This window comes from Oryctolagus cuniculus, chromosome 17, assembly GCF_051225735.1.
Source record: "Oryctolagus cuniculus isolate XC-2025 breed Fujian yellow rabbit chromosome 17, ASM5122573v1, whole genome shotgun sequence".
NCBI lineage: Eukaryota > Metazoa > Chordata > Mammalia > Lagomorpha > Leporidae > Oryctolagus > Oryctolagus cuniculus.
In genome coordinates, this window is record NC_142883.1 from 20,556,370 (window position 1) to 20,565,697 (window position 9,328).

General features: G+C 65.1%; 2 protein-coding genes across 7 annotated transcripts; both read left to right on the plus strand.

Annotated features, from left to right (window-relative positions):
- The first annotated feature begins 50 nt into the window (after positions 1-50).
- GHDC (GH3 domain containing) lies at positions 51-5,787 on the plus strand. 6 transcript variants are annotated; one of them, XM_051825001.3, is made up of 10 exons: positions 52-432; positions 601-911; positions 1,199-1,320; positions 1,425-1,926; positions 2,226-2,418; positions 2,502-2,573; positions 2,650-2,783; positions 3,110-3,195; positions 5,422-5,512; positions 5,608-5,774. In XM_051825001.3, exons 2-10 carry the CDS (start codon positions 614-616, stop codon positions 5,772-5,774), a joined length of 1,665 nt encoding a protein of 554 aa, XP_051680961.3. In that variant the 5' UTR covers positions 52-432; positions 601-613. The 6 variants fall into 6 exon arrangements, with proteins under 6 accessions (XP_089173911.1, XP_051680965.3, XP_051680964.3 ...); XM_051825002.3 differs by having other exon boundaries at positions 349-488; XM_089317785.1 differs by having other exon boundaries at positions 51-911.
- HCRT (hypocretin neuropeptide precursor) lies at positions 5,653-6,973 on the plus strand. The gene is made up of 2 exons (XM_002719164.6): positions 5,653-5,791; positions 6,523-6,973. Exons 1-2 carry the CDS (start codon positions 5,771-5,773, stop codon positions 6,892-6,894), a joined length of 393 nt encoding a protein of 130 aa, XP_002719210.3. The 5' UTR covers positions 5,653-5,770; the 3' UTR covers positions 6,895-6,973.
- Positions 6,974-9,328: the final 2,355 nt, after the last annotated feature.

A 9,328-nucleotide genomic window follows, 5' to 3' on the forward strand; every position in this document is an offset into this window, starting at 1 on the left:
CTGCCCCTTTAAGAGCACCCCCCATAGCTCCTCCCTCGGGCGGGGGAGGCCGGATTTCCCTATCAGGGCCCAGCCCGGCTCCATCTTTCTGGCCGGATGTGTCCTGAGCCCTGAGCTCGGAGGCTCTGAGGGGCCCTGGGAACTAAGCGTAGGCAGAAGTGGGCAGTGACAGGTGCAGGCGGGACAAACCCACTGCCCAGGGCTCAGGAGGGACTCAGAGCCAGGATAGACAGGGAGGGTCCCGAGGGAACGCGGTCAGTCGGTGCAATGTCACTCGCCCAGCGGCCACTTTGTGCCAGGCCTGTGCGAGGCAGTTTCTGTACCTCCTGGGAGAGGAATTAGGGCTCCTGTTTTACAGATGAGGACACGGAACTCAGAGCGACCGGCTCGTTTGCCCGGCTAGCGAGCGGCAGAGGCAGGATCTGAACTCGGGTCAGTGGGCCTCCAAAGCCTCAGTGGTCTCTCCCCTGCCTCGCCTGCCCGACAAGGTCTTCGCTTCTCCGGGGCCTCCCTGTGCACAGTAGAGCAAGGTGGCAGCGGGGGCGGGGGAGGGGAGTGTAGGCAGCCCCCCATCCCGCTCAGGCTGCCTCCTCCCCCCAGGAACTGCTCGGAGATGCTGCCGGGGCCCCTGCTTTTCCTCCTGCTGCCCCTGTCCCTGCTGCTGCTGCTGCTGCTACTGCTGCGGCCGCCACCGGCCACACTGGGGCAGCCGGGCTCCTGGGATGCCAGGCTGTCCTGGCTTGCTGGCCTCCAGCACCATGTGGCCAGGGGCGTCCTGGGCTGGGCAACTGCCTGGCAGCAGTGGAAACTGGACCAGAGCACACTGCACGTGGGCCAGAGCCAGCAGCAGGCCCTGGCGTGGTGTCTGCAGGGAGACCAGGGTCCCCGCGGCCCCCTCAGGGGGAGCACAGGTGTGTTTCCGGGGTCTGGGGAGGGCTCCCCAAGAGAAAGTGTGCAGGACAGTCAGCTCCCAGACCTGGGAGCCCCTTTCTCCCAGCCCCACTGCCCTGACCCGGACTCCCCGCCAGGCCCAGACCTGGCTCGCGGCTTCAATTAGAACCTTCCCCACCTGGCCGGAGTCCCCTCCCCACTGCCAGGGCTGCTCCCGGTTTCGCCCGCAGGGGTCTCCCCAGTCTCACCTGCCGCTCTTGGGAAACTGAGGCTTCTTGAGCAGTTTCTGGTGTCTTCGGGGCTGCAGATGTGAGCACCTTCCGGAATCTTCTCCCTCTGACCAAGGCCAGCCAGGCCCAGGAAGAAGAATGTGGGGGGCCGCTCCTGTCCCCTCCCCAAGGCCCTTACTGTGGCGGGACCTCGCTGCAGGTAAACCCGGCTGACCAGAGCCCCAGCCCAGAGGCCCCCCCCCAAAGGGAGGACACAGGGGGTGGCTCTGAGGCCGGCCCCACAGTCTCTCTTCTCTCCCCCAGGCCACGCTGCTGGGTCTGGGGGCTCTGAACAAGGCCTTCCCAGGAGTGCTGGCTCCGGGAAGCACAGCCCGTGTGACCCCCACATCGCCGTGGCCCAGTCCCCTCCCCTGGCCTGGGCGCGCCTTGGGCCTGCTCAGCACCCCCGGAGTGACGGACCCCAAGGCCCTGCTGCTGGCGGCCCTGAGGTCCCCAGGGCTGATGGCACTGGAGGCCGGGACGGCAACCGAACTCCTGGACGTCTTCTTGGGCCTGGAGGCCAACGGCGAAGAGCTGGCTGCGGCCACAGCTGCCGGGAAGCCAGGCGCCCCGCTGCCTGGCCGGGCAGGCGAGCTGCGCGCCGCGCTGGAGCAGGGCCCCCGGGGACTGGCCCTCCGGCTGTGGCCACGGCTGCGGGTGGTGGTGACGCTGGACGCAGGAGGCCAGGCGGAGGCCGTGGCTGCCCTCAGGGCGCTGTGGTGTCAGGGGCTCACCTTCTTCTCTCCTGCCTATGCGGCCTCTGGAGGTCAGCAGGGTGCCCAGGCAGGGGGGCGGGAATGGGGGTGGGGCAGGGGTGGAAGGCCAGGACCACTGCCCGCCCTGCTGAATCCTCCCAACACCCAGTCTCCTTTTACAAATGGAGAAACTGAGGCTCACAGCAGGGCCGATACACCCCCGCGCTCACAGCCCCTTCCCAGCCGGGCCGAGGGACAGTGGGCTGAGCCTGGGGTTGATGGCGTGGAAGGGCGGCCGGAGGTTCGGGCTCCCAGAGGCACAGGGCCTAGGGCTGGTGTGGTCTGGAGTTGGCTGCTTTGCTCCCCGCAGGGGTGCTGGGCCTGAACCTGTGGCCAGAGCAGCCCCCCGGGCTCTACCTCCTGCCCCCGGGAGCCCCCTTCGTTGAGCTGCTCCCAGTCAAGGAAGGAGCCCAGGACGAGGCCGCCGGCACCATCCTGCTGGCTGAGGCCCAGGAGGACAAAGAGTACGAGCTGGTGCTGACTGACCACGCCAGCCTCACCAGGTGGCCACCTGCCCAGCCCCTGCTACCTATGGGTCCCTGCGGGAGGCCGCGGGCACGAGCTCACCCCCACCTGCCCCCACCAGGTGCCGCCTGGGTGACGTGGTACGGGTGGTCGGGGCCTACAATCAGTGTCCCGTCGTCAGGTTCGTCTGCAGGTAGGTGCCGCCCCTGGGGGGCTGGGGGGCCGTCCTGGGGCCCTGGTTCCACTGCCTCCCCCTTCCTCCTGCCCAGGCTGGGCCAGGCCCTGAGTGTGCGAGGAGAGGATATCAGGGAGGACGTGTTCCAGGAGGCCCTGGGCCGGGCCGTGGGGCAATGGCAGGGGGCCAAGCTCGTGGACCACGCCTGTGTGGAGAGCAGCATTCTGGGTATGCATCTCCATGGGGCTCCCGCTCAGTCCTTGGGTTAGCGACCCCCCAGCCCACACCCACCCTCCGGGGGAGGAGACCCTGCCTCCAAGGCTGCGTGGGACACAGGTCCCTCCTGAGGTCTAATTTTCGTGCCTCCTGCTGCAGTGCCTGCCTGTGTGCTGTCCTGAGCGCTGCCCTATTTGGGACTGAGCTCCAGGCTCCGCTCCATTCACCCCACCCCCATCACGGAGCTCAGCGTTGGGAGGGGCAGGTGGGCTGAGGGCCCTGGCCCAGGAGGTCGCCTCACTCACAGCAAGTGTGTGTCGGGGGGTTGTTGTCCACAGACTCCTCCGAGGGCTCTGCACCCCACTATGAGGTGTTCGTGGAGCTCAGGGGACTGAGGAACCTGTCCGAGGAAAATCGGGCCAAGGTAAAAAGCCAGAACTGGGTCGGACCGCGGGAGTCGGGGGGGGGGGGGGGGGCTTCGTTCTGCGCATGCGCACGATGCCTGGCAGCGCTTGCCCTGGGGTTCGGGGAGGAGAGTCCCACACACAGGCACACACACACGCACACATGCACACGCACGAGTCCTGCGCGCGCCCGGGCCACATTCACCGCCCCCCGCCGCCTCACACAGGCCCCTCTGTTCCCAGCTGGATCACTGCCTCCAGGAAGTCTCCCCCTACTACAAGTCCCTGCGGTTCCGGGGCAGCGTGGGCCCCGCCCAGGTCCACCTGGTGGGAACGGGGGCCTTCAGAGCCCTGCGGGCAGCCCTCCGAGCCTGCCCCTCCCTCCGCGCCCCCCCTGAGATGCCCCGGGTCCTTAGACACAAGCACCTGGCCCAGTTTCTGCACAGGAGGGTGGTGTCCTGAGCCAGGGCCCGCCCGCCGCTGGGCTCCCCTCGGGTCTCTCCAGATGGGGGTCCTTGGCCAGTGCTGGGGTGCAGGCTCCGGGCGTAGAGCAGACCCCAGCCTGTGACCACGTGGAGGCCACTGTGGAGGAGCTCCCCATCTCTCCCATCAGAAAAGTGTTCGGCCACGCTCATGAGTGCTGGGGGGGGGGGGGGCGTGTCAAAGGCCCCAGGGGCGACCCTCAGCCGGTAAGGAACAGGGACTGATGCAGACAGACCTCCGCGTCACTGTCCCTGAGGCCCCCACACGGTCTCTCGGGGTCCTCAGCTGCCCATGGCTGTGACCCACTCATTAATGCACATTAACGCAGCCCCCCACCACCACCATTGTGCTTCCAAATAAACCTCTGGCACCCAGATTCTTGACTCAGGGTCTGCTTTGGGGCGACTGTGTCGGGGTCCCTCCCTGTGCCCACCGCAGCCTGGCCCGGCCATTCCCCTTTCAGCCCTGGGCTCCCCCACGATGTGCGGCAGCCTGGGTCACCCAGGAGATAGTTGCCTCCTCCTGCCGGCCCAGCCCAAGCGTGCCCCCCCCCCCACCTCAGCACTGCTCCGTTCCCTGTAGGGGACGTCCTCATGTTCCAAGCAGGGAGAAACCCCAGAGACCTTTTGGGCCGAGTGTCCATGCCAGCAGGGTCCACAGCTCCTGTTCTGTCTCCGCTTCTGCCTGCAGACTGCGTCTCTGCTCCCTGTCCCCACATCCAGGGCCCTGCTCTACCCATTCGGCCCCTTCCTGATAAAATCCGCCCACGGCAGCTCCCCATTGCCCACAGGTTTAGGGCAATCAGCGTGGCCTCTAAGACCCTTGGGCCCTGGCCCTCTCTCCTCCCCACGCCCGGAGACCACGTCCCCCACACACTGTCCTTGTGTGGAATGCCTTCTCCCCCCAGCTCTCCTGAGGAGCCCCTGCCCACTGCAGGCCGAAGAGCTCTGGTCAGCTTTTCCACACTGAGCTGTCTGTGTGCCCGGATCCCCACCTGCACTTGGGAGCTCTTTGGAAACTGGGCCATGGCCTACGCATCTCTCGTTCCGGTGCCCACGCAGGGCCTGGCACTGAGCAGGAGCGCAACAAATAGTCCCCAGGGGGCCAGCGCTGGTGTAGCAGTTAACTCACCGCTTGGGGCACCCACATCTCAGATCAGAGGGCCTGGGGTGGAGTCCAGCTTCCAGCCGCTGTGCACCCTGGGAGGCAGTGGGTGATGGCTCTAGTGGCTGGGTCCCTGCCACCCGTGTGGGAGACCTGGATGGTGTTCCAGGCCCCTGGCTTTGGCCTGGCCCTGTCCTGGCTGTTGCAGGCATTTGGGGAATGAACCAGTGGGTTGAAGATCTCTCTGTGTCTGCCTTTCAAATGAATAATCAAATAAAAATAAAAATAAAAGCCAGCAGTGCTCTGAGAAGCTTTGGCCTGGAAGTGGCCCCCTCCCTGTGGAAGGTGGGGAGGGGCCACGCCCTCCGTCCAGAACACTGGGCAGGTGGTGGCTTTCTGTGAGCTTCTGGTAGAAACCGAGTCTGGCTTCCTTTTCTCCCCCAGCCCCCGGGGGTGGGTTTCAAGGCTTGCCAGGGAGCAGAGGGAAGGAGAGAGCTGGGGCAGGGGAAGGCGGGGCAGGGAACCTTTTCGCAAAGAAGGCAGGCTCTGGAGCCCCTCCCCCCACACACCAGCCCGGTGGGTCTCCTAATTAGCAGCTGCCCCCACCACCACATCGGTGGGGACCTGCGCCCCAGCCAAGGCCTCTTTTGTGCTCTCAGATTCCTGGGTGCAAGGCGGCCTCATTAGTGCCGGGAGACTGCCCCATCTCCAGGGAGCAGGCGGATGGACAAGGAGAGGACCAGGGCCACGGTGACCCATCCCCAGCCTTCCAACGCCTGGGCGGCCATTCCTTGAGCCCAGCCTGGAGACCGCAGGCTAATCTTAGACCTGCCTTTGTCTGGCAGCCCTGCGTGCTTGCGAGTGCCCATCACTCCCCCCCACACCACAGAGCCTTATAAACCCCGGGGCCCTTGGAAGCGGGTCACAGTCAGCAGCCGCGCGGTTCCCACTGTTTGGACCACTGCAGACGCCTCTCTTCTTGGCTGCCCATCCTGAGCTCCAGACACCATGAACCTTCCCTCCACCAAGGTAAAGACCAACCCAGGGACCCAGGGGAACTGATCACATAGGGAGGCAAGAAGAGTGCTCGCTCAGAGGGCTGGAGAAGGCCAAAGTGGGTCTCTTTTTCCTGGGGGCTCTGAGACAGGAGGCTCAGCAGTCGCCCAGCAGCTGACCTGCCTGATTCACACGGGGTCATGCCCTGTTCTCCTGGGTCCACGCTTACTGAGCACCTACTGTGTGCCAGGTGCTGTTTCCACCTGTCATCTCATTTCATCCTGCCAGCAGGCCACCTAGTAGGGGTTACTGAATACCAGGTTTATAGGTGAGCCAGCTGGGTGGGGAAATGGTCCGAAGCCATGGAGTTTGGTGTTCTGTGTTTGCCAACTGTGAGAAGGGTGAACGGTGGGGACCAAACGGGGCCTCTGCTTTTCCCGACTCAGACGCTGGTTTCAGGTGCACAGGTGCGAGCTCTCACGGGGGTACCCAGAAAGCGGGATTCCTTCTGCGGGGGGTAGGGCGGGATCTCCAAGGGCTTCCCAGAGGAGGTGCTCTGCTGGGTCTTGAAGAATGAGCAGGCGAAGGAACCAGAGACCAGCCTTTCCCCCGGCAGAGTCCTTCAGACAGGCGGGTCCAGGCAGGAAAACTGCGCGACAAAGCGCAGGACAGGAGGGGCGCGGGGCCAGCGCGCAGGGCCTGGGCGCGGGGGCTGGCTTTGGGCACGCCGGCAGGACCCTCAGCGCCCCGTCCCGCCTCTGCAGGTCTCCTGGACTGCCGTGACGCTCCTGCTCCTGCTGCTGCTGCCTCCCGCGCTGCTGTCGCCCGGGGCGGCCGCTCAGCCCCTGCCCGACTGCTGTCGCCAGAAGACCTGTTCCTGTCGCCTCTACGAGCTGCTGCACGGCGCGGGCAACCACGCCGCCGGTATCCTCACGCTGGGCAAGCGGCGGCCCGGGCCCCCGGGGCTCCAGGGCCGGCTGCAGCGCCTCCTGCAGGCCAGCGGCAACCACGCGGCCGGCATTCTGACCATGGGCCGCCGCGCAGGCGCGGAGCCGGCGCCGCGTCCTTGCCCGGGAGGCCGCTGCCTGGCCCCGGCCGCCACGGCTGTCGCGCCCGGTGGACGGCCTGTGCTCTGAGCCCGGCGAAGGGCCCGCGTTCTCCGCCTCTGCCCTCTCTGTGTTCCCCCGGAAAAACTGCAATAAAGACGAGTCTCCCTTGGTGTGTTGCTGGTCTCCGTTCCTACGAGGTCGCGTCCAGCCCTCCAGGGGGCAGGAGAAGCCCGGCTCTGGGGGCTCCTGCGCGCTGTTGAGTCTGAAACACTCTTGGTTGGGGAGCTCACAGGGCAAGGGCCCTTGCAAAGTCCCGGGGTGCGTGCTCGGTGGGGAGGACGCGGGACGGACGCTGCCTCCCAGGTGCCACAAGTCTTCCGACAGACCCGCAAGAGGGGACAGAGGGCGAGGCAGGCGGCACGGAGGGGCGGAGTCCGGACTGCCAGGCGTGCGAGTGGCACCTGCTGAAGACCGGGACAGGAGCTTCCACAAGGCATTGTCCGGAGGGGCTGCAGCCTGCGGGGGCTACAGCGTGGGGGAGGGTGCCGGTCAGGTTCGCACAGCAGGGGCGGCGAAGACAACTCATCAGGCTTCGTCCTTTATTCTGTAGGTAGCTGGGACGCACAGAAGTTCTTAAGCAGGGCGAGGGTGAGGCTTTCCTGCAACACCTGTGCTGGGTTTGACTTTCTTCCCCTTGAATTCATGCTGAAGTCTTGGCTCCTAGCACTGCAGAACGCGGGCGTTTTTGACAATAGGGTCTGTGCAGGTGCAGTTACTCAGGATGAGGCCACACGAGAGGAACCCGTGAAGGCAGGTGCCCTTACGAAGAGGGTGACAGGTGGTGCATCTGTCAGCCGAGGGAGGCCAGAGTCAGCCAGCGACCCCCTCCGTGTGGGTGGGGCACAGACATTCTCTCTCCCAGCCTTGAGCAGGAAGCAGCCCTGCCTGCTCTCTGATGAAGGCTGGCCTCTCAGGCTCCAGAACTGGGAGGCTGTAAGATCACCATTGTTTCAAATGCCCACCCTCTGTGTGGAACTTTGTTAGGCCAGCTAGGAAACTACTAACATCCGAAAGAGAGGCAGAAAGACACAGCCCTGGTTGGAGTCCGGAGTCCCAGACAATGTCCAGCTCAGACCCCCAGGGAGCAGGGGGAGGGACATTCATTCTGCCTGCCCTCTTGCCCAGCGGGCTCCTACTCTCGCTGGCTTTTGTTTTGTCTCAGGGATCATCGGCTGCCTCGATGATTTTCTGCTGAGCTGGTGAGAAGGCCCCATGTCTGCTCCTACCCAGGTTCCTCTTGGGAGGGATCAAAGTCCATGTGTGCATTCTTGCTGACTTGCAAACCCTCACTCTGCACACCTAGAAACTTCCTCAGGCCCAAGCTTGCCTCCAGCCTCACTTCCCCTTGCAAGGCGGCCGGGGGGCGGTGGCGGAGGAGGGGGGTGCAAGACTGACTGCAGGAAGCAGGAACAGCGAGGCAGACTGCGAACCAAGAAGACAGTCATGCCGGCGACAGGCGTCATGCTCCTAAATGCCCGCAGTAACTGCACCAGGTTAGAGTTATTAGGGGCTGACGCTGCGGCACAGCAGGGTAAACCACCATCTGCAAAGCTGGCGTCAGATCCAGCTCCCTGCTAATGCACCTGGGAAAGTCGTGGAAGATGGCCCCAGTGCTTGGGCCCCTGCACCCACACGGGAGCCCTGGAGAAAGCTCCTGGCTTCAGCCTGGCCCAGCCCTGGTCATTGCAGCCTTCTGGGGAGTGGACCAGTGGATGGAGGATCTCTGTCTCTCCCTCTCTTGCTGTAACTCGTTCAAATAAATAAATAAATAAATCTTTAAAAAGAATTATTAGGTCCATTTTATAGATGAGGATGCTGAAGCCGTCACACGCAACAGGTGGACGCAAGGCTTGCTTTCTCGACGCGCCTCAGAGGCAGGATCCACCAGGGTGTGAGGCAGAGGGCACAAGTTAGAGGTGCTTTCCAGGAGCTGGGGTTCCGAGCTTCCTGTCCTCCGTTCCCCACCTGCACAGCCAGCCTTTTGACCCTTGGCTTCTCCTCCGAGCGCAGGGATCTGGGGGTGCCGCAAAATATCCCAACTCCAGCAGGCGGCACTGTAAGCCGGACGCCAGCGCCAGGCGTGGGCGGCGCGCGGGGAAACCCACGAGGTGGAGCCTCGGGAGCTGCCCGGGAACCACGCGTGGGGGCGTGGCCACCTGGAAGGGGGCGTGCTTGCCACTCAGGCCCCGCCCCACCAATTGAGGCCTCCTCCTGCGGTGGGCGTGTCTCAGATTCTCTCCCCGAGAGACACGCGTGGGCCGCTCCCTTGTGCGAGGAGGGCTGCCGGGGAGGGGGTGCGGGTGTCGCCGGTGGCCCCTCCCCGTGCGGGGCCACGTGGCGGGCGCGGGCTCAGCCCGCGGGGAAGAACCTGACCCGTGGGGAGGCGGGGAGGGGGGAAGGGGGGGGAACAGCGGCGACGCGGAGCGGAGCCGAGAGCACGGGGTTCAGAGCAGAGAGGCGG

What these genes read in the sequence shown, in the direction of transcription:
- GHDC (XM_089317785.1), top strand. Translation starts at nt 614, where the DNA reads ATGCTGCCGGGGCCCCTGCTTTTCCTCCTGCTGCCCCTGTCCCTGCTG. An exon ending in GTGGCGGGACCTCGCTGCAG is followed by an intron (nt 1,321 to 1,424) that starts GTAAACCCGGCT and finishes TCTCTCCCCCAG; the next exon opens with GCCACGCTGCTGGGTCTGGG. An exon ending in CCGAGGAAAATCGGGCCAAG is followed by an intron (nt 3,196 to 5,421) that starts GTAAAAAGCCAG and finishes TTGTGCTCTCAG; the next exon opens with ATTCCTGGGTGCAAGGCGGC.
- HCRT (XM_002719164.6), top strand. Translation starts at nt 5,771, where the DNA reads ATGAACCTTCCCTCCACCAAG. An exon ending in TGAACCTTCCCTCCACCAAG is followed by an intron (nt 5,792 to 6,522) that starts GTAAAGACCAAC and finishes CCGCCTCTGCAG; the next exon opens with GTCTCCTGGACTGCCGTGAC.